Genomic DNA, 24,283 nt, shown 5'->3' on the forward strand with positions numbered 1-24,283 from the left:
TTCCATATCTTGGCTATCATGAATAACGTTGCAAAGAATATGAGAGTGTAGCTATCTGAGATACTGATTTCACTCCTTCGGATAGATACCCAAGAGTGGGATGACTGGGTCATATGGTAGTTCCATTTTTAATTTTTGAGGCACTTCCATACCGTGTTCCATAATGACTGCACCAATTTACATTCCCACCAACATCGTGTAATGGTTCCCTTTTCTCCACACCAGTGCCAACACTCATTATCACTTTTTCATAACAACCATTCTAACAGGTGTGAGGTGATATCTCACTGTGGTTTTGATATGCATTTCCCTGGTGGTGCTAACCACCTTTCTATGGGCCTGTTGGTGACTGGTGTGTCTTCCACGGAAAAACGTCTATTCACGTCCTTTGCCTATTTTCCAATGGGCTTATTTGGGTTTTTTGCTATTGAGTTGTAGGATTTCCTTATATATTTTAGATATGAATACCTTGTTTGATATGTGGCATCTGATAAATATTTTTCTTCCATTTTATAGGTTGCTTCTTCATTCAGTTTACTGTTTCTTTGCTATGCAAAAGCTTTCCAGTTTTAAGTAGCCTCACTTGTTTATTTTTGATTTTGTTGTTTGTGCTTTTGGTGTCCTATCCAAAAAAATCCTTGCCAAGACCAATGTCAAGGAGCTTCTTTGCTAAGTTTTCCTTCCATAGATCTGTTAGGTCTATTTATTAGTTTTCTTCAGTGATTTCATGTTTATCTGCTTCTTGTGGTCTGTATGGCCTTACGTTTGTGTCTGTGTGTTTGAAGGAGCAAACACCTCTCCATCTTTATAAACTGTTTTTGACAGGTAAAGACCTTCTCCTGTCAGCTGCCTGGACTGATGGGATTACCTCTGGGATCATAGTCATGCAGGGTTGGAACTGGATCATCTGGCTGCTGCTGGGTCCCCAGCTGGGTCTGCAAACAGCAAGCCTGTTATCAGGTGCATGACGGTCCTGGCTCCTGCTGGGTCATAGTACAGGTCCCTGCATAGGCAGGACTGTCCCTGAACCACAGCTGAGAGTAGATGGAGCCAGGTCACAGGGTCACTTCAGGATCCATAGTTGGATCAAAGTCAGACAGCTTATCTCCTAGGCACTGACAGATGGGTCTCCTGCTAGGTCCCTGGGTGGGCAAGACTGCTCCCAGATCATAACTGATGTTGGAGCCAGGTCACAGCTACTTCAGGGTCCATAGCCCTAAACAAAGTCAGCAGGCCTATCACCGAAGGCTCAGATGGGCATGACTCCTCCTGGGTCCCTTGGCTGATGGTACTATTTGCAGGACCAATGCCAAACAGGGCTGTAGACAAGTCCGCAAGGGGACAAGGCTGTTTTCTGGCCCGTATCCAGGACCATGGACAGTGAGCATGGCTTCTCAGGGTGCAACAGGGGAAAAGGCCAGAAAGAAAAATGAGAGTTGGCAAAGTCTGTGCTTTAGCTTGTGTGGATACAGTCTTTCTTCTTTGTTGTGCCTTTTCAATAAGCTCTCCTCAGTGGCTCCACTGAGGTTTCACAACCTCTTGCTTGGAACCCAAAGCTCCCACATAAAAAAACTTTTGTCCACAGATGGCTATTAAAATTGCTGCTGTGGGGGGATATGAGTAGGGGGCCTCTTATTCTGCCATCTTGCTGACCCAGAGCAAACATTTTAAGGACAAACTGATTGTATTCTCTGATAGTTCTTGGAAGAACTCATAGACAACACTTCTTACATGTAACTTGTAGCATCTTTCCTGGCATAGCAAAAATCCACATTTGATGTATATCTCTGTGGTTTTCCTCCTGGGCTATGAAACTCTCAGAGCACCTACTTAGAAGAAAACTGTACATCAAAAACTACTATCCCAAAGATCCTTGGGTACAAGGCTCCACCATCTTGTCTGATCCAATTTCAGAGTTACAACTTCTCTCATTTTTACACATTTCAAGCTCTTGCCCCATCAAATCTACTGTCTCAAGAGATATAAACAAAACACCACCAACTTGGAATGGAAAAGAGGAAAATACTCGCTTAATTTATTCTTTGTGTGTGTGTGTGTGTGTGTGTGTGTGTGTGGTGTGTGTGTGTATTTATTTTTGAGAGAAAGAGAGAGAGGGGGGCAGAGAGAGAAGGAGACACAGAATCCAAAGCAGGCTCCAGGCTTTGAGCTGTCAGCACAGAGTCCAACGAGGGGCTCAAACTCACAAACCATGAGACCATGACCTGATCCAAAGTCAGATGCTTAACTGACTGAGCCACCCAGGCTCCCCTCACTTAATTTATTTTCATTGGGCTGAAGACAAGCAAGGAATGTGAATCCCAAAGTTTAGGATAGGATACAAAGAAAATTATTTCCTCGTCCTCCCTGAACATACCTTTCAAGACTTCTTCCTGGTTTATCACAATTCTTGGACAAACACACTTGACCACACCCTCTGACATTGCTCAACATTGCTCAATGTTTGCTTAATGAAAGAGGCTGAGGCAAGCTAAAGGAGGAGCTCTGATTACCCTCTGCCCATCACCCAATAAATAGTCAGACAAGCCCTCGCCATTCCAGAACACTGTTGGAGAGATGAGACAATCCCACCAGCTGCCCCTACTGGGGCTCCTATTGTTTTCTCTTATTCCAAGACAACTATGTGAGATCTGTGGTGAGTATGCTTTGAGCTAAAATTACTCCTAGTGTGATAGTCTTCTAAAGACTAGTGGCAGGGCACTTGTGTAGAGTGACCTATTCCAGTTCTATATGGGGTTGGATTTTATGAGTAATATAAAATGTGGCAAGACATGGTGAGGAAAGTTCCACAATGTATGTTGTTTTAAGAGAGGTTGTAGATTCAGTGCTAACTTGCCTAACTATTCTTCCTAGATTCAGATTTTCTCCACCACAGCAACCCTACTAAGTAACTATGTATTCTTCTTCATTTTCAATGATATAATATTCCCGATCCCAGAAACTTTTCAAGATCATATAAAGTATCTTTTGAATTTGAGGCACAATCTTTTTTTATTTTTTTTGGAAGTTCAACTTATGGGTTTAGGGTTAACCCTTTGCAACCACACAGAAAAAAAAAAAATAATGTTAATAATCCCTTTCAAATAATGAAGACTTCCCTCTTGTCACTATTGAGTTCAGATTTTCCAAGCTACACATCTTCTCCCCTCCAACTCTTCCTCCCAGGAGATGAGTACAAGCCCATCATCTCTCCTCTGGGTATAGGATCTGGAGATTGTGTGATCCTATTAAAAAATACTAAGTAAGAGAAAGAAAAACTGGTCAGGTGTAGTCTGACCACTTACTAGCTGAATGATCCAATGTTTCTGACATTTTTTTTAGCTTTATCCATAAATTGAGGATAACTGGGGGAAGGTGTTGCAGGAAGTGATGTCACAAAGTCTGGTATAGCTCTCAGGGGCATGATTTCTTTTTTGTAAGTCTTTTCCCTGGAATGGAGCTTAAACCTAGTCCAAAGATGAGTAGGTGGTGCTGTCTGTGGGTACATCTTCCCGGTGTTCTGTAGCCTACAAGAAGAGAACATCACCACAGCAGAGCCTTGTGTTCACACAAGCTAAAGCACAAAATCTGCCACTTCTAAGTTTTCTTCCTAGCCTGTCATTTCCTCTGCTGTATCCTAAGAATTGGGGGTCTCTGTGGAGGCTTTGAAGTTCAATTCATTGTACAAAATGATTGACTCTGTCTTTAGTGTCAAGGAAACTGATGAGTTGTTGACCAGGAACTGAAAAGTCCATTTCAGTGCCAGAAAATCTGCTGACCTAGATGCTTCCACAATATCTCAAACACGATTCAACAATTGTCCAATTGTTCTTGTAACAAACCATGACCTTTCTGTAACCAGTGATTCAGATCTCCACAACTCTCTTTTAAAGAGAAAAATGGTGAAGGGGTGCCTGGCTGGCTCAGTCAGAAAAGCATGGGACTCTTGATCTCCAGGTCATGATTCTGAGCCTCACGTTAGGCATAGAGAACTCACGTTTCCTTGATTCTCTAAACATAATGATAGCAGCTCCAGTTGAGCTAAAAGTTATAGTATGTATGGTATTTTGCAGTTTTTACATGATTTGTTGTCCAATATCTATAAAACAGATGTTAATATCCACAATTTTATTTTATTTTATTTTTTTTTAATATATGAAATTTACTGTCAAATTGGTTTCCATACAACACCCAGTGCTCATCCCAAAAGGTGCCCTCCTCAATACCCATCACCCACCCTGCCCTCCCTCCCACCCTGCCCTCCCTCCCACCCCCCATCAACCCTCAGTTTGTTCTCAGTTTTTAACAGTCTCTTATGCTTTGGCTCTCTCCCACTCTAACCTCTTTTTTTTTTTTTTCCTTCCCCTCCCCCATGGGTTTCTGTTACGTTTCTCAGGATCCACATAAGAGTGAAACCATATGGTATCTGTCTTTCTCTGTATGGCTTATTTCACTTAGCATCACACTCTCCAGTTCCATCCATGTTGCTACAAAAGGCCATATTTCATTTTTTCTCATTGCCACGTAGTATTCCATTGTGTATATAAACCACAATTTCTTTATCCATTCATCAGTTGATGGACATTTAGGCTCTTTCCATCATTTGGCTATTGTTGAGAGTGCTGCTATAAACATTGGGGTACAGGTGCCCCTATGCATCAGTACTCCTGTATCCCTTGGATAAATTCCTAGCAGTGCTATTGCTGGGTCATAGGGTAGGTCTATTTTTAATTTTCTGAGGAACCTCCACACTGCTTTCCAGAGCGGCTGCACCAATTTGCATTCCCACCAACAGTGCAAGAGGGTTCCTGTTTCTCCACATCCTCTCCAGCATCTATAGTCTCCTGATTTCTTCATTTTGGCCACTCTGACTGGCGTGAGGTGGTATCTGAGTGTGGTTTTGATTTGTATTTCCCTGATAAGGAGCGACGTTGAACATCTTTTCATGTGCCTGTTGGCCATCCGGATGTCTTCTTTAGAGAAGTGTCTATTCATGTTTTCTGCCCACTTCTTCACTGGGTTATTTGTTTTTCGGGTGTGGAGTTTGATGAGCTCTTTATAGATTTTGGATACTAGCCCTTTGTCCGATGTGTCATTTGCAAATATCTTTTCCCATTCCGTTGGTTGCCTTTTAGTTTTGTTGGTTGTTTCCTTTGCTGTGCAGAAGCTTTTTATCTTCATAAGGTCCCAGTAATTCACTTTTGCTTTTAATTCCCTTGCCTTTGGGGATGTGCCGAGTAAGAGATTGCTACGGCTGAGGTCAGAGAGGTCTTTTCCTGCTTTCTCCTCTAAGGTTTTGATGGTTTCCTGTCTCACATTCAGGTCCTTTATCCATTTTGAGTTTATTTTTGTGAATGGTGTGAGAAAGTGGTCTAGTTTCAACCTTCTGCATGTTGCTGTCCAGTTCTCCCAGCACCATTTGTTAAAGAGACTGTCTTTTTTCCATTGGATGTTCTTTCCTGCTTTGTCAAAGATGAGTTGGCCATACGTTTGTGGGTCTAGTTCTGGGGTTTCTATTCTATTCCATTGGTCTATGTGTCTGTTTTTATGCCAATACCATTCTGTCTTGATGATGACAGCTTTGTAGTAGGGGCTAAAGTCTGGGATTGTGATGCCTCCTGCTTTGGTCTTCTTCTTCAAAATTACTTTGGCTATTCGGGGCCTTTTGTGGTTCCATATGAATTTTAGGATTGCTTGTTCTAGTTTCGAGAAGAATGCTGGTGCAATTTTGATTGGGATTGCATTGAATGTGTAGATAGCTTTGGGTAGTATTGACATTTTGACAATATTTATTCTTCCAATCCATGAGCAGGGAATGTCTTTCCATTTCTTTATATCTTCTTCAATTACCTGCATAAGCTTTCTATAGTTTTCAGCATACAGATCTTTTACATCTTTGGTTAGATTTATTCCTAGGTATTTTATGCTTCTTGGTGCTATTGTGAATGGGATCAGTTTCTTCATTTGTCTTTCTGTTGCTTCATTGTTAGTGTATAAGAATGCAACTGATTTCTGCACATTGATTTTGTATCCTGCAACTTTGCTGAATTCATGTATCAGTTCTAGCAGACTTTTGGTGGAGTCTATCGGATTTTCCATGTATAATATCATGTCATCTGCAAAAAGCGAAAGCTTGACTTCATCTTTGCCAATTTTGATGCCTTTGATTTCCTTTTGTTGTCTGATTGCTGAGGCTAGAACTTCCAGCACTATGTTAAACAGCAGCGGTGACAGTGGGCATCCCTGTCGTGTTCCTGATCTCAGGGAAAAAGCTCTCAGTTTTTCCCCGTTGAGGATGATGTTAGCTGTGCGCTTTTCATAAATGGCCTTTATGATCTTTAAGTATGTTCCTTCTATCCCGACTTTCTCAAGGGTTTTTATTAAGAAAGGGTGCTGGATTTTGTCAAAGGCCTTTTCTGCATCGATTGACAGGATCATATGGTTCTTCTCTTTTTTTTTGTTAATGTGATGTATCACGTTGATCGATTTGCGAATGTTGAACCAGCCCTGCATCCCAGGAATGAATCCCACTTGATCATGGTGAATAATTCTTTTTATATACTGTTGAATTCGATTAGCTAGTATCTTATTAAGAATTTTTGCATCCATATTCATCAGGGATATTGGCCTGTAGTTCTCTTTTTTTACTGGGTCTCTGTCTGGTTTAGGAATCAAAGTAATACTGGCTTCATAGAATGAGTCTGGAAGTTTTCCTTCCCTTTCTATTTCTTGGAATAGCTTGAGAAGGATAGGTATTATCTCTGCTTTAAATGTCTGGTAGAACTCCCCTGGGAAGCCATCTGGTCCTGGACTCTTATTTGTTGGGAGATTTTTGATAACCGATTCAATTTCTTCGCTGGTTATGGGTCTGTTCAAGCTTTCTATTTCCTCCTGATTGAGTTTTGGAAGAGTGTGGGTGTTTAGAAATTTGTCCATTTCTTCCAGGTTGTCCAATTTGCTGGCATATAATTTTTCATAGTATTCCCTGATAATTGTTTGTATCTCTGAGGGATTGGTTGTAATCATTCCATTTTCATTCATGATTTTATCTATTTGGGTCATCTCCCTTTTCTTTTTGAGAAGCCTGGCTAGAGGTTTGTCAATTTTGTTTATTTTTTCAAAAAACCAACTCTTGGTTTCGTTGATCTGCTCTACAGTTTTTTTAGATTCTATATTGTTTATTTCTGCTCTGATCTTTATTATTTCTCTTCTTCTGCTGGGTTTAGGCTGCCTTTGCTGTTCTGCTTCTATTTCCTTTAGGTGTGCTGTTAGATTTTGTATTTGGGATTTTTCTTGTTTCTTGAGATAGGCCTGGATTGCAATGTATTTTCCTCTCAGGACTGCCTTCGCTGCATCCCAAAGCGTTTGGATTGTTGTATTTTCATTTTCGTTTGTTTCCATATATGTTTTAATTTCTTCTCTAATTGCCTGGTTGACCCACTCATTCGTTAGTAGGGTGTTCTTTAACCTCCATGCTTTTGGAGGTTTTCCAGACTTTTTCCTGTGGTTGATTTCAAGCTTCATAGCATTGTGGTCTGAAAGTATGCATGGTATAATTTCAATTCTTGTAAACTTATGAAGGGCTGTTTTGTGACCCAGTATATGATCTATCTTGGAGAATGTTCCATGTGCACTCGAGAAGAAAGTATATTCTGTTGCTTTGGGATGCAGAGTTCTAAATATATCTGTCAAGTCCATCTGATCCAATGTATCATTCAGGGCCCTTGTTTCTTTATTGACTGTGTGTCTAGATGATCTATCCATTTCTGTAAGTGGGGTGTTAAAGTCCCCTGCAATGACCACATTCTTATCAATAAGGTTGCTTATGTTTATGAGTAATTGTTTTATATATCTGGGGGCTCGGGTATTTGGCGCATAGACATTTATAATAGTTAGCTCTTCCTGGTGGATAGACCCTGTGATTATTATATAATGCCCTTCTTCATCTCTTGTTACAGCCTTTAATTTAAAGTCTAGTTTGTCTGATATAAGTATGGCTACTCCAGCTTTCTTTTGGCTTCCAGGAGCATGATAAATAGTTCTCCATCCCCTCACTCTCAATCTAAAGGTGTCCTCAGATCTGAAATGTGTCTCTTGTAGACAGCAAATAGATGGGTCTTGTTTTTTTATCCATTCTGATACCCTATGTCTTTTAGTTGGCGCATTTAATCCATTTACATTCAGTGTTATTATAGAAAGATATGGGTTTAGAGTCATTGTGATGTCTGTATGTTTTATGCTTGTAGTGATGTCTCTGGTACTTTGTCTCACAGGATCCCCCTTAGGATCTCTTGTAGGGCTGGTTTCGTGGTGACAAATTCCTTCAGTTTTTGTTTGTTTGGGAAGACCTTTATCTCTCCTTCTATTCTAAATGACAGACTTGCTGGATAAAGGATTCTCGGCTGCATATTTTTTCTGTTTAGCACACTGTAGATATCGTGCCAAGCCTTTCTGGCCTGCCAAGTTTCAAAGGAGAGATCAGTCACGAGTCTTATAGGTCTCCCTTTATATGTGAGGGCACGTTTATCCCTTGCTGCTTTCAGAATTTTCTCTTTATCCTTGTATTTTGCCAGTTTCACTATGATATGTCGTGCAGAAGATCGATTCAAGTTACGTCTGAAGGGAGTTCTCTGTGCCTCTTGGATTTCAATGCCTTTTTCCTTCCCCAGTTCAGGGAAGTTCTCAGCTATAATTTGTTCAAGTACCCCTTCAGCACCCTTCCCTCTCTCTTCCTCCTCTGGGATACCAATTATGCGTATATTATTTTTTTTTTAGTGTATCACTTAGTTCTCTAATTTTCCCCTCATACTCCTGGATTTTTTTATCTCTCTTTCTTTCAGCTTCCTCTTTCTCCATAACTTTATCTTCTAGTTCACCTATTCTCTCCTCTGCCTCTTCAAGCCGAGCCATCGTGGATTCCATTTTGTTTTGCAATTCGTTTAAAGCGTTTTTCAACTCCTCGTGACTGTTCCTTAGTCCCTCGATCTTTGTGGCAAGAGATTCTCTGCTGTCCTGTATACTGTTTTCAAGCCCAGCGATTAATTTTATGACTATTATTCTAAATTCACTTTCTGTTATATTATTTAAATCCTTTTTGATCAGTTCATTAGCTGTTGTTATTTCCTGGAGATTCTTCTGAGGGGAATTCTTCCGTTTGGTCATTTTGGAGAGTCCCTGGCGTGGTGAGGACCTGCAGTGCACTTCCCCTGTGCTGTGGTGTATAACTGGAGTTAGTGGGCGGGGCCGCAGTCCGACCCGATGTCTGCCCCCAGCCCACTGCTGGGGCCACAGTCAGACTGGTGTGTGCCTTCTCTTCCCCTCTCCTAGGGGCGGGATTCACTGTGGGGTGGCGTGTCCCGTCTGGGCTACTTGCACACTGCCAGGCTTGTGTTGCTGGGGATCTGGCGTATTAGCTGGGGTGGGTAGGCAAGGTGCACGGGGGCTGGAGGGGCAGGCTTAGCTCGCTTCTCCTTAGGTGATCCACTTCAGGAGGAGCCCTGTGGCAGCGGGAGGGAGTCAGATCCGCTGCCGGAGGTTTGGCTCCGCAGAAGCACAGAGTTGGGTGTTTTCGCGGAGCGAGCAAGTTCCCTGGCAGGAACTGGTTCCCTTTGGGATTTTGGCTGGGGGATGGGCGGGGGAGATGGCGCTGGCGTGCGCCTTTGTTCCCCGCCAAGCTGAGCTCTGCCGTCCGGGGGCTCAGCAGCTCTCCCTCCCTTTGTCCTCCAGCCTTCCCGCTTTCTGAGCAGAGCTGTTAACTTCTGACCTCCCAGACGCTGACTCGCGCTTGCTGTCGGAACACAGTCCGTCCGGCCCCTCCGCTTTTGCCAGCCAGACTCGGGGGCTCTGCTTGGCCGGCGAGCCGCCCCTCCGCCCCGGCTCCCTCCCGCCAGTCCGTGGAGCGCGCACCGCCTCGCCGCCCTTCCTACCCTCTTCCGTGGGCCTCTCGTCTGCGCTTGACTCCGGAGACTCCCTTCTGCTAATCCTCTGGCGGTTTTCTGGGTTCTTTAGGCAGGTGTAGGTGGAATCTAAATGATCGGCAGGACGCGCTGTGAGCCCCGCGTCCTCCTACGCCGCCATCTTCCGGACCAATATCCACAATTTTAAAACAAGGAAACTGAAGGTCAGGAAAGTTACATAAGTCACTTGGAAAGATGGAAAAGGGAAAGAACTGAATCAAGCAAGTAGAAAGGACTACAGACTGGGAGTCAGAAGATGCATATTCTAGTCTCCATTAAGCCTTCAATTACCAATGTTTCTTTAAGGACACGTTGGCTAGACCTCATCTTCAAAATCAGGGAATGATACTAGATCTCCCAGGAAGGACTGATATTCTCCCAGCACACAACAGTGAGGCTGAAACAGTTGTTAAAACATTGAAACACTTCCATGATGGTTGGTAAAGGAGTATAACCTGATGTAGCAGAGGCTCCAGACTCACCTTTGTACCTGTCCCAGTCACATAGCTAGTGACCACTGGACAGTTCCCTCTGTGCCATATCTGTTACTAAATATTTTAATGCCAACCCTGATCCTAGGGCTCTTGTTCCTTAATGTTTTCTTAATGTGTATTTCCTATTTCTTCCCTCCCCTGCCACAGAGGTAAGCAAAAACAACTATGCTGATCTAAACCCTCTGATAAACACAATGATCAATTCAAAATATACCAAAGGAATCCAAGCTGCCAATGTCCTGTTGTCCCTCAGACTTGGTGGGATCCTGAACCAATGCCAAGAACAACAGCTGATCCAACAAGTCAAACTCACTGTGTATTATAAAGGTGAGTGCCTATAGTCTCCAGAAGATTTAGAACACTAACTTATCCATAAAGGTTATCTCTAGCAAGAGATATTTGGAAAATATTGTGTGTCCAAAGTATACTTGCTACATATATTCCAGCTGTAGAAAATTTGAGGGGACATAAAAGTACCTCAAAACATCAATCCTCTGCCACTTTCTCTATAGCTAGACCTTACTTCTTTGGGTCCTGAAAAATATTTTCTTTCAAAAGGCCACAAGGAAAAGCAAAAGAAATTATATACTCCTATCTGTTAAATTATATACTCCTATCTCCCCCTACACACCTCACAATATTATTATAAGAATTACGAGAAGCCTGAGAATTTTCATACTCTATGAAGCAGAACATCCAAGTCAATTATTACTATCCTGGAAAGATGGCACCCACAAAGAGAGTAAACCCCAAGGTTTCATTATCTATTTTTTTCTTTTAAATTTTACAAGGATTGTATGATTCCCAAAACCTCCCATGATTTCATGGGAAAGACAAGAATCTAGCTTGCATTTATACAGCACTGCTGGAAAAGGCTCTGCTTTGGGAATAAAGAAGAGAACAGTCAAATATTGGTATAGTGTGGGGAAAATGAAAGAACTGACAGGCAATGTAAATTACAAGAAAGACAGGAGGCCAGAAAAAATCACAAGCATGTACCTTGTTCAACTGGAATACTTCTCTTTTCAGATTCAACTTTAACCTCGGGACAGCTTGCCTTGGCTATACTGGCTTTGGGAGCATGCAAAATGCCTGATGAAACATCTATACGTTATCCTAAACTGGTCAAAAAACTTAGAAATAAATTCAAAGCAGAAATTAAAAATATGGGTGAGAATCAAATGTTCAGAGGCCCTGGACAACCTTGTCTTCTCTTCTACTGGTTCAGAACTGAAGGAAGTTTCCCTTCAGTCTTTCCTTCTCTTCATTCTATTCATCCACATATCTTTGCAGATCACTTTCCCTTCTTCTCTCTTCCAACAGGCATCTTGAATTTTCTTTTCAAATAGATGCAACTGAGCATTGACTCTACATCAACCTTACATATGATGATGAACACACGCCTACACAAACACACACACAAATTATAGGACACTGTTCTCTTGTTCTCGAGAAGCTTGTCTTTAGACAAATAATGAAACACACCAGAAATAGCTGAGCAACACAAGACACTAATGACTGTCATAAGCACCAAAGCATACAATACTAGTACAAGAGCTAAAGGATGGCCACAAGCACTTTATCACCTGGAAAAGTAGGCTGACCATGACAGCTGTTAGTGAGGTGCGTTGTTTTTATTTCAATACCCACCCAATATTTATCCTATTTTTCATTAGGCCTCTCTGATCCCATCTTCTTTTGAGATGGTCTCTATTTCTTCTTGTAGTTTGAACACATACCATTGAAAGTGCAAGAGGCTTAGTGGCGGGAAATTTGTGTTCCAGTCCTAGCTCTGTAAACACCTGAATGTCAGGATAGTACCTTTATCATGTTAGCACTGAGTCTCCTCAGTTTTGAAATGAAAAGAGTTGAGTTGAATTTGGTAGCTCTTAGCAGCCTTTACATTTCTCAGGTTTGTTGATTTTACCAGTGATTTCCCCCTTCTATTACTCACCTCTCCTTAAATGTAAAGAAATTCTAATGAAGCAAGTAGGAATGGCTGTAAAACTTATGACTCCAGTATTATTTCCACGAGTAAGGTATTTCTTTCCTCTCTGACAGGGAAACACAATGGTAATCCACTGACTAACTACTATCAGCTCAGCCTGGATGTTTTGGCCTTATGTCTGTTCAGGGGAAAATTTTCAATCACCAAAGTTGCTAAAATCTTCGAACCTGAAAATAAAAATTTCTATTTTAAGGGACAGTTCTCAGTAGGTGAGTCATTAAACCCAATTCCTTTGGCATATCGGACACCAGTAAGTCTTTCCCTTTGAGTTTTTGTACCAGTAAGTACTTGGACTTTTTAAAAAAATCCTCTTTATGCTAGTGTCCAGGGAAAAGAATTTTCTTTTTGAGAAGAATGGATATTGGGGAGCATTTAAGCATCTTTCTAGATGTGTAGCGATCCAGTAGAAAGATCTGGTTCTTACCCTACCTCTTCTTTGAGTTATATGACCAATGGATGTTAACTCTTGACTTGAATTTTCCCATCTGTATAATAAGGATAGATTGCAAGAATCCTCATATAAGACATTTTAGGAAGTATAAGTGTTAGAGAAAAGAAACAGTGGAAGTCAAATATCTTAACTTTGCCTCTTTCTCTAATTTATTGGGACCATTTGGATGTGTGGGCTTACTTGGACAACACGACCTCTCCAGTGACAAGGCCCAATACTTTGATCAATAAAGTCTGTATCCCCAAAGGATAAGGACCAGAAATCTCCTGGGTCAGCTTACACATCCAAAACAAAGCCCCCTATAGACAGCTAGTATTGTTGCCCAGCCCCTATGGATCCAGATACACACATTTATCTTTCTCCAATGGGCCCGAAGAAAATCACAACTCAGTATCTTTGGATAATAAGGAGAATATGAGATTTCTCATACCATTTCTATGGGAGAGAGAAGGTACCACATCTAAAGAATGCAAGGAGAACTAAGTAATAAGACAGAAAAAGACCTTATCCTCCCTTCTTCCAATCTCTTGTCTCATCCTCCCCGTTAAGAAGGTTTATTGGAAAACAATTCTCTTAAGTGCTATTTCTTAATCAACCCAATGGAAACACTGGAAAATTGCAAAGATATATTTTACTTGGTGTATCATCCTGAATTCTCTCTATTCCTTTGCCAATATGGCTGAGAGATGAAAAAAATGAGAACAGCCAAGATGTAGAAGTGGAAGACTGTTCATGTGGATGCATCTGCAAATCCATATGTGTTTCTCTGACCAACAGGTGAGCTATTGAGTACAAGGTACAAGGGATCTTGAAATATTTGAGTGGTTAGTACTGGAGAGATGATTGCCATATCCCGAAATCCTTCTCTCCTATCATCAACTAGTGTGACCCATCTTCCCAGTTTCCCCAGATCTGTCCTTCTTTTAGCAATGAAAATCCTACATATCAGGAGATCCCTCAGTCCAAGGCAAACTGGGATGGTTGGTCACCCTATCACCAATGTGTTGTTTCCTGGCAGATACTGGTGCAATGGCCGTCCTGGCTCTGACCTGTGTGAAGAATATAACAAATGGGAAGAAAAAAACAGATATGGAGAACTTAAATAATATCAATAATCATATAAAGTCACTGATAGAGAAGATTCTTTCTCAGAAAAAAGAAAATGGTCTCCTTGGAAACATATATAGTACAGGAGAAGCTATGCAGGTAAGTCAGAGGATAAAACAGGAGACAGAGAAGGGAGTCATGAAAGAAAGAATAGCTGTATACTTTCTTATCAGCCTAAGATATTACCCATTCTCTTTCCTATACTAACTGATTTTAAGTGATTCCTCTCCCCTGATGGAAATGTATTCTCCTCACCTTCAATCCTTACCTTTCACACTCCAATGTTTCCATGAAGCTTTTCCTGACAACAATTTTTTTTAAGAAATTCTAGAGTCTACTACAACTTGTCATGTTGTTCTGGCAAATGTAATTTCACACTTTTCCATAAACCATTGTTTTGCATTTGCATCTTACCTCCCAAATTAGACCATTGTTTTCCAAGTAATAAAAGGCAGTGGTAGTAATGGCAGCTAGTATTTGTTGACACAGTCATTAATGAACACAACAATCCACGGAGGAAAGAATTATCACCTCCATTTCCTAGAATATGACCATGAGTCATGGAGTATCACTAACTTGCCTAACATTACAAAGCCAAAAAGTGATTCAGACGGGGATGGAAACTGTTGGTTTCAAAATTCACACTCAGCACCTACACTGTCCCGTATATGTTCCTTGAAGTCTGGGGCTTTATTCCTGCATCACTTACTGATTTCCTCAACTCTAAGGGGTAGATACAAGAAGAGAGAAAAAAAAGATTTACAGAAAAAAAATTCACCAAGTCTTTACTCTGAATCGGAGTCTTCCAGGCCACTCCAGGAGGAGAAGGCTTTCCAAGGGACAGAGGACAGCAAGGGCACAGACCTCAGGCATGAAAGAACATAACATATTTGAGGAAGATCAAGGTGTTCAACGTGACCAGTGCAAGGTCCTCAGGAAAAATTACAAGATGAAGCTAGGGACATAATAGGGATCCAATCACACAGGTTGTTTTGACTATTGTTGCTGTTGATGCTGTTGCTTGCCTTGCTGAGTTTGGACCTAATAAAACAGTGGTTTCCCATCCTGGCTGCAAATTTGAATCACCCGAAGGAGGTTTGAGAAAACATTAATGTGTAGGGTCCACACCAGCCAGTTAATATAGAAACTTAGAGGTGGAGCATGGGCCTTGGTCTTGTTTTCAAACCCTCCAGGTGATGTTCACTCACAGCAGAATTGAGAGCTACTTGCCTATAAGTTTTTAAGAGGAAATGAAATATGATCCCTTTTTAAAAATATTCCACAAAGGCTCCTTGACTTCTTGGTTAAAGTTTCCCTGAGAAACTACAGAGCCACATCTGTAGGTCCAGCCCAAGTAAGCCCTTGTCTTACTCCTCGGATACCCTCCTAACTTTTCCTACCCCATCATTCTGTCCCCTCAACCCAGTTCACATCTGCCACTTGGATAGTTTCTATTCAAGGACCTATCAGACTCCCCACTGCCAAGCAAAGAATATCAGACACCTCACCCAGAAACTCAAGGGTCTACCAATATGGCCCAACCTCCTTCTCCAGCCTGTTCTTCCACTATCACCCTGAGTCTCCCCAGTGCCCTCCCAGGCCAAGAGGAATCCTCTGGGGATTTTGCCAAAATGTAGAGAGTCTCATCACAGGCAGGCCAAACGCTGGCTGCACCTACTTTAGCATCCTTGATAATGCTGACCCTCTGGGAATAGTGCTCCCCTGTTTATGGCACCTAATGAAATGTTGTCATACTGTCAAGACCTACCTCAAGGACCACCTTCTGCACCAAGCCTTTACAAAGTGTCACTAAATGTTTATGTGCTCTTCCTCTTCTGAAAGGCCATGGCGTTGGATGCTTCTCCTAAGGCATTCATCTTAGGGGCTCCTTTATGATTATCTGTCTGTTAACAACGTTTATCAATTGCCTCCTATGTGGCTGGTATTGTTCCAGTGCTGGGGCTACAAGAGTGAATAGGGTAGAGAAAGTCTGTTCTCATGGATGCTCTTATCAGTTGTATTATTAATCAATTCCCCACCTCTCACCCACCCCCAAACTCTTTATAAACTTCTTGGTGAATGGGGCACCTAGGTTGCTCAGACAGTTAAGCATCCAACTCTTGATTTCGGCTCAGGTCATGATCTCATGGTCATAGTATGGAGCCCCACATCAGGGTCCACACTGTGTATGGATCCTGCTTAAGATTTTCCCCCATCTCTCTCTCTCTCTCTCTCTCTCTCTCTCTCTCTCTCAAAAAATAAATAAATAAATGTTTTGGTGGCAGTAAAGGTATCCTAGTTATCCAAGGTGCTTCCTATATGGTCAATGTCCAATAAATATTTACCGCATTGGTTAGATGTAAGCTTTCCCCTTATTTGATGTTTCTCTCACTCATTCTTATTCCCCCTCATCTTCTCTCATGCATTAGGCTCTCTTTGTCTCATCAGACTATTACAATGAAAGTAAATGGGATTGCCAACAAACTCTGGACACAGTGATCATGGAAATTCATAAAGGAGCGTTCCGTATGCCAACTGCTGCAGCTCAAATCTTACCCGCCCTGATGGGAAAGACCTACTTGAATGTTAACAAAGACTCTCCTTGTGTCTATGGCCCAGGTAGAGCACTAAAGAGCATGATACCCTAAGATGTGAGTCTAAGGTGTTCTTAGGGACCAAGTGTGACCAGATAAATCTTTAAAGCCTAACAGTTCCCACATAGAACTCAGTCCTCTATATGTCACCAGTGATTATAACCACCTGAGGACTTGGTCTTAATGCGGTACCAGGTGTTGTTCTTGGTTCAAACATTGATAAACAAGGCAGACTTGGTTAAGTGATGTCTGCCTCCAAAGGGATGTTTTCTGATGGGTGGATAGAGAGATGTTCTGAGCGTTATTCCCATTCTAAACCAATTATGGTGAGTCTGACTCTCCATTATGTACAAGGAGTGATACTTCAGGGAACTCCTACATTCTGTGGGAGGAAGATGGCAATCTTATAAGGAAATTACAGTCATTTATTCAAACGACTGATTTTTCAACAAGGTATGAAAGAAGACTTTGCTTTTGTCTCTGTTATCTCTGTATCTTTTCTTTTATCTCTGTTCATTCCTGGTTCAGCCACTTATAGGTTTAGGGACCTCAGACAAAATGTTTAATCTCTAACTTCAGTGTACTAATATAAAAAAAATACAAATGATAATAGTATCTAATGTGGGTTTTTGTCTAAGGACTGAATGAGATAATCCATGTATGATGGTTAGTACAGTGCCTGGCACTTAATAGGTTTTCAATAAATGTTAAGAAATAAAAAGGCACCCCCCAAAAGGAAGCATTATTGTATTCTGTACCAAAGCAAAAACAAAATCAGGAGCCTCTGTGAGAAACAGAAGCAAGTGAATTGCTCAAATTGCCGGGAATGGAGCTGAACACACGTATTTACAAGCTGGTGACTATCTTGTTTAGTCACCGAGAGATCTGCCCTTTGCTGATTCTGGCTCCTTGTAGCAAATCCTACTCTGCATAAAAGGAAGGAGACTGGGACTCAGGTCGGATGGGCATGTGAACGCTAACATCATTTTTATTATTCTGAATAGTAATTCTTCTCTGCTTTTCTGTCTCTGCCAGGTGACTTCAACATCTCCACTGTGGAGCCTATAACAGTGACACCTCCTCTGTCACCCTCACAAATCCAAGTGAATTATTCTGTGGTAATAATCAAGGAAACACATTCCACCACGGTCTCTGTAGCAAATGGCTCTGTCTTCCTAGATGTGATGGAAGCAGCTCAGGAAAAAAATGCAACTCTATTTAGGTATGTCTGTATGTAACCTAAGGTGATGGTATTTGGTGATTTTAAGGCACAGTAAGAATATATAAGCACCTGAATACAAAGTATGTTTCAAACTCTTCTTCACCAGTAACTTTGCTGTCCATCTACATCTCATGGCAAGAATTTAAAAAAGGTAAGACTTTTCATCTTCTATCACCCAGTAGGTATTAAATTAATGTTCACCTAATGGGTAAGTCCCAGGGATCTCTCTTCTTTCAGAAAAATTCTTTCAATAAGTAGAACTTTGTTAGTCACTTTGTTTTAGAACATGGTTCATTATTTTTGAATCACTGACCTCTTTGAAAATCAGATAAGGGGCACCTGGGTGGCTCAGTCAGTTAAGGGTTCAACTCTTGATTTTGGCTCATGGTTCGGGTGGTTGAGCCCTGTAACTGGCTCTGCACTGAGAGCACAGAGCCTTCTTGGGATTCTCTCAACCTCTCTCTCTGCCCCTCCCCCACGCAGGTGCACATGCTTGCTCTCTCTCTCTCTCTCTCTCTCAAAATAAATAAATAAGCTTAAAAAGCAAAAGAAAAGCAGATGATTGCAATGGATGCTCATACCAGACACGTGAACACACACACAAAACGTGTCCTTTAAATCAGAGGTTTCACAAATGCCCTGAAGCCTCTCCATGCTCCCCCACTTTCAGATTCATGGACCCCTAGATTAGGGTTCTATGGCTCACAGAGGTCAAATATTAAAATTACAATATTGATTTTGCCTCTGAAAGATATGGTTCCTCTGACTCCCTAAATCTAATTGACAAGTATTTACTGGGTCTAGTAACAAGATGTAAGATGCCAAAATGTAAGAGAAAATTATATATGCATATATGTATACATATATATACACATATACACCACATGTACACATATGTGTGTACATATATACACATATATATGTAATATGTAATGTAAATAAATTCTATAAAGGTTGCTTTCAAGGGCTCACAGAAAGGCAGAGAAGTGTGACCAGGGAATGTGAAACAGACACTGGTCATGTCACTTTATAATAAATACAACATGAAATATTAAATTATTCTTTCCTGTTCTTCTTCCCTAAAAGAAAGCCCACTAGCTTATGGTGCCTCTAGGACATAAGGTGAACATTTTCTTCTGCACTTTAGTATCTTCAACTGTTACTATCTTGGGTCAGAAGACTAGTAGTTGTTGACTGCAGTGTCTCCTATGAAATGATGCAGGGGCAGAAACAGGGCATCATTCCTGTATGATTTAGCATAGATTATGGAGTCCCTGCAGCAGAATCATCTATAGTGTTTATGAAACATGCAGATTTCTAGTCCCCACCCAGACCTACAGAATCAAAATATCTGAGGACAGGGACAGGAAATCTGCCTTTTTGGATAATAGCTTCAAGTAATTCTTGGGTACACTGAAGTTTGAGAAATGCCCATGGAAGGTTGCCTTTAAAAATTCTAAGTTCCCATAACCCATTTACTGTCCCCACAGTTTCACAGTGGAGGAGAGATCATGGGGCCCCTACATCACCTCTGTTCAGGGCTTAACAGCCAACAATAACAACAGAACCTTCTGGGAGCTCCTGAATAACGGCCAACCGCTGGATCAAGGTAAGAGAGGGACAGATGTGAGTGACCATGCCCAAAGCATTCAGATGTGAGGGTGCAACCTTTTGTGGCGAGTGTGCTGAGGCACTGGGAAAGCGAGATCCATTATTTGGTGATTTTGTGGTTAAATCACTTAACCCACTTCTCATTCTTCCTTTTCAGGAGTTGGTAGTTACATTGTGCATGAGGGAGATAATTTGGAGGTTCGTTGGAGCACATATTAATAAATTCAAACCTTCCTCAGCTGGATCTCATCCCTTTGCAATGGAATGGCAGGTGGAAAGTGGCTTCATACCTTCCTTTTCCTTTCTCTCAACTTCAGTAGGAGACCCAATAACCCCCCCTTCTCTGCGTGTTCAATAAAAGGTCAACAGCTACACAAAAAGAGCATGCTCTAACCATTTCATTTTAAAAGGGCATAATTGATGGAGGGAAGACCACTGCAAGAAGAAGGAAGGGAAAAGAGACTAGACCAGTGTCTAAGCTGAGCTCTACTCAAGGTTCTACTGCTAACTGTGTGGGTGACGTTGGGCAACAGGTAGGAATGGAGATAAGGTTCTAGATCCAATGTTGAAGCAGCAGCAGATGAGATCAAGTAGACCCAGAAGTAAGGGATGAACCAAGTGGACATTGACCTCACAGAGGCAGTGGGTAGGGAGAAAAATATTGCTCTGGAGAAAAATAGAAACGTGAGTCTTAGAGATAAAAGGTCAGTCCATAAAGCCCGAGGAATAATATCATCCCCTCACCCAGCTGTGTCCCTTGGATCCCATTTGTTCTTCTCCCACATTTATTTATCTTTTACTTCCCCATAAAAAGCATCCTGATATTCATATCATCAAAATACATGTGCAGAAAAAATCACCTTTGGTGTCCATTTCAGCAGAATGCACATTTGAAAAATATATATTAAATCACATCTCAGAAGCATGAACTGAGTTGTACTTTATAACTGAGTGCTTGAGCTACATGCACATACAGTCAGGAGCAAGACAAGCCTTTAAGATGCCAAAGGGCAAATAGTTCTTCAGATAAAGCATAAAATAACCCATTTAAAGCAACCCCAATATATATACTTACATACATACATATACACACACACACACACACACACACACACACACACACAGTGGAGTATTACTCAGCAATCAAAAAGAATGAAGTCTTGCCATTTGCTACTAGTGGATGGAACTAGAGGGTACTACGCTAAGAGAAATCAGTCAGGCAGAGAAAGACAAATATCCTATGACTTCACTCATATGAGGACTTTAAGAGACAAAACAGATGAACATAAGGGAGGGAAGTAAAAATAATATAAAAACAGGGAGGGGGACAAAAACATAAGAGACTCTTAAATATGGAAAACAAACAGGGTTGTTGGAGGGGTTGTGGGAGGGGGGATGGGCTAAAGGGGTAAGGGGCATTAAGGAATCTACTCCTGAAATCATTGTTGCACTATATGCTAACTAACTTGGATATAAATTTTAAAAATAAATTAAATAAAAATTAAAAAATTTAATAATAACAATAATAATAATAACAACAACAACAATAAAGCAACCCCAAAGGGTGCCTGGGTGGCTCAGTTGGTTGAACGTCTGACTCTTGATTTTGGCTCAGGTCATGTTCTCATGGTTGTTAGACTGAGCCCCCCTGTCAGGCTCTGTGCTGGTCATGGAGCCTGATTGGGATTCATTTTCTCTCTCTCTCAATCTCTCTCTCTCTCTCCCCCTCTGCCCCTCCCCTGCTTGCATTCTCTTTCTCTCTAAATAAATAAATAAATATAAAATTTAAAAAAAAATTGAAAGCAACCCCCAAAAGGAAGATGCCTTCAGGTAGAGTTAGTTAAGTTATTTCTATCCATGTCTCCCTCAGATGAATTGAATGTTTTCTTCATGATACCCTTAGCTTCCTCTTCTCCACCAGCAACCCTGCTTTATAGTTAGGGTTTGGCCATTGCTTTCTGGTACTGATCCTTGATCCTCAGGGTCAACGCCACCCTGTTCTTCATTAACTGGATGTGACAGATGCCCTCATAACTAGACAGCAATGGACTCTATCCCCCTTGGGTCTGCATCTCATCCTGGAGCTAAGTCAGAGACAGAGGGCCTCCGTGGTGCTGTTTGCACAGGGAGGCAGCTGTCAGACCTGTTTGTAGACTCTCCAAGCCATGTGAAATATGGCTCACTTTCAATAATAACCAGTCAACACCAGTAAAGCACACAATTTGTATTAGACTCATTCACCCAAATGGATAATAAGGCTATTCTAATAGGCACGCTGACATGAAATGAAATAACATCCAATCACAGCACGAAAAGGCATTTCTTTTGCAATTCTCAGTTCATTCCTCTCATTGGATCAAATACGAAATTGCATTTTATGTCACTGTGTTTCTAACACTTCCCTGTAGTGCTGCGGCCTCCGTTATTAACAGACAGAGCTGAGTTTCTGCTACTCAGTGGTCCCATAGCAGAATACAGTAACATTGCTATCTGATAGGAATGCCTTTAGTCTCAGGAACAGACGTGGAAGTTAATGGAGTAACATTCCCTTGGCGTTCTACTGACATTGCCCGGAGAATCCTAGCTCTGGCCACACATGCTTTATGAGAAGCTTCCAAGGCTTGGGACTATGACAGAACTGAGACTGAGTCTGAGGGTAAAGACTTCCATCTGCTGCCACAGAATAATCAATACAAATAAACCTTTCGTATGTCCAGAGAGAGTCTGGGTACTTGGATACCAGAAAACCAGACACAGGATAAAACAGGCAAATAAATGAATAAAGAAGGTCAGTCAATGGTTACCCAAGGACTGTCAAAATATATGAGTTAAGAAATGTATGGCCTGTGTGGTTCCTGTGCTGGAAGTTATTTGCTAAGTGAGACAATTGTATCATAATCAGTCTTGCAGCAGCCATGGTTGGCAATTTATAAGGAAGTATATGTTTAAAGACGCATACCACAGGGTGTGGCTCATCTCAGGATGGTCATGAGCAGCCTCTGGAACCCAAGATCAGTGCCATTCTGGGTCTCTAATCCTGTATTAGATTCTTCTTGCTGTTGTTAACAAATAACCACTAATTTAGCTGACAACAAATACATCACCGTATAGCCCTGGAGGTCAGAAGTCAGAAATGGATCTCACTGGGATAAAATCAAGGTGTTGAAAGGGCTGAGTTCCTTCTAGAGGTTCTAGGGGAGAATCCATTTCCTCACCTTTTCCAGCTTCTGGAGGAGGCAGCGTTCCTCCACCTTCAAAGCCAGCAACTGTATCACTCTGACCTCTGTTTCCATCACCACATCCCCTTCTCTGACTTTCACCCCCTCCCGCCATCCTCTTCCACTTGTAAGGACCTCTGATTACAGTGGGGGCCCCCCAGTAATCCAAAATAATCTTCTATGTTAAAGTCAGCTCATGAGCAAACCTAAACTCCCCCTTGCCACATGACCTAACATACTGAAGGTCCCAGGGATTAGCATGCAGACATCTTAGGGGGTGGCGGGCATTATTGTGCCTACCATTCCTTCACATGGCATGCAAAGGCTTCCACTGTGCAGACTCAAACTGTCTTTCTGGCCTCATCTCCCACCACACACCATGTATTAGTTAATAATACAAATCACCCTAAAACTTAATGGCTTAAAACAAGATTTATTCTTTCACGGTTCCCACAGGTCAAGGTCTCTCAACAAGGCCACAATCCAAATGTTGGCTGAGGCATTGTCTTCAAGCTCAACTGGGGAAGGATCTGCTTTCAAGTTTATTCACACGGTTGTTGACAGGATTCTGCCCGCCCTGGCTGTTGACTGGAGGCTGCTCCCAGTTCTTTGCCATAAGGGCTTCCCAATCAGACAGCTCGTAACATGGCAGCCGGTTTTCTCAGAGCAAGGAGCAAGAAGAGCCAGAGAGAGACGGCAAAAGCAAGAGGGAAGACAGTCTTTGCCACCTCATCTTATAACTTTTGCTGTATTATATTCATTTGAGGTGAGGCCAGCCCACACTCTGGAGAAGGGGATATCACAAGGGCGTGAACCAGGAGGTGGGAACATGGGGCCATGTTAGAAGCTGTCTAATGCACCCCAATATGTGTCCTGTGCTCTCATCACAAAACCACCAACACTAGCCAAGAATGAAAACCAATGCTTTGCAACCCAGGTCTTATATCTGTTCATGAATTTGCTCATTCAGGAAGTCTTTATTCTGTTCCTACTGTGAACCAGGTAGGAACCCAAGGGCTGGAGATAGAACAGTGAAAAGGAGACAAAGACCCTTTTGCCTGAGAGCAAACATCTAGTGGAAAAGGAGACAGGAAACGAACCACGTGCATAGTGTGACGGAGGGTGAGGAGTCAGGGGCACAGTGGGTGTCTTTGGGGGTGAGGCTGTCTCATACATGAGACAGAAGGTCTGGGTGAAAGCTGGCCTTTGAGCAAAGACGTGAAGGACGTGTGGGAGCCACCATGAGAATATTTGGAGAAGGAGCGTCCTTGACAACGGAGACAGCAAGTGCCAAGGTGGGTGATGAATTCAGGGAACAAGGGGTTCAGTGCGGCTGGAGCAGAGGGAGCAAGGGAAGAAAGCAGTTGGAGGTGAGGCCCAACAGGCAACCAGGAGCCAGATCTTACAGGGCCTTGTAGGTCCTTAAGAGGATTTTGAATTTTATTCCAAGATGGGAGCCACTGAGGAACGTCCCCCTAAAAAAAAGCCACCTAACATCCAGTAGTTACAAAAAAAATTATCCCCCTCCTTTGTAATCTCAAGATATTATTTCTGTTGTATGTTATAGGGAGGTATTGCTTTAATATAGCTGTATTTCTGATACTTATATATCAGAATAATATATA

The 24,283-nt window shown here is 41.8% G+C and overlaps 1 protein-coding gene across 2 annotated transcripts; it reads left to right on the forward strand.

The window, feature by feature from the left end:
* The first annotated feature begins 2,513 nt into the window (after window positions 1-2,513).
* TCN1 (transcobalamin 1) lies at window positions 2,514-24,168 on the forward strand. Of its 2 annotated transcripts, XR_013550233.2 has the most exons (10): window positions 2,514-2,653; window positions 10,595-10,774; window positions 11,477-11,617; window positions 12,509-12,664; window positions 13,925-14,112; window positions 16,443-16,632; window positions 17,643-17,829; window positions 19,320-19,438; window positions 19,598-19,973; window positions 23,115-24,168. XR_013550233.2 is itself a non-coding variant. In XM_060606764.3 (9 exons), exons 1-9 carry the CDS (start codon window positions 2,575-2,577, stop codon window positions 19,657-19,659), a joined length of 1,302 nt encoding a protein of 433 aa, XP_060462747.1. In that variant the 5' UTR covers window positions 2,514-2,574; the 3' UTR covers window positions 19,660-20,491. The 2 variants fall into 2 exon arrangements, 1 of the variants encoding a protein (XP_060462747.1); XM_060606764.3 differs by lacking the exon at window positions 23,115-24,168 and having other exon boundaries at window positions 19,598-20,491.
* The last annotated feature ends 115 nt before the right edge of the window (window positions 24,169-24,283 follow it).

This window comes from Panthera onca, chromosome D1 (genome assembly GCF_046562875.1).
Source record: "Panthera onca isolate mPanOnc1 chromosome D1, mPanOnc1 haplotype 2, whole genome shotgun sequence".
In the NCBI taxonomy this organism is placed as follows: Eukaryota; Metazoa; Chordata; class Mammalia; order Carnivora; family Felidae; genus Panthera; species Panthera onca.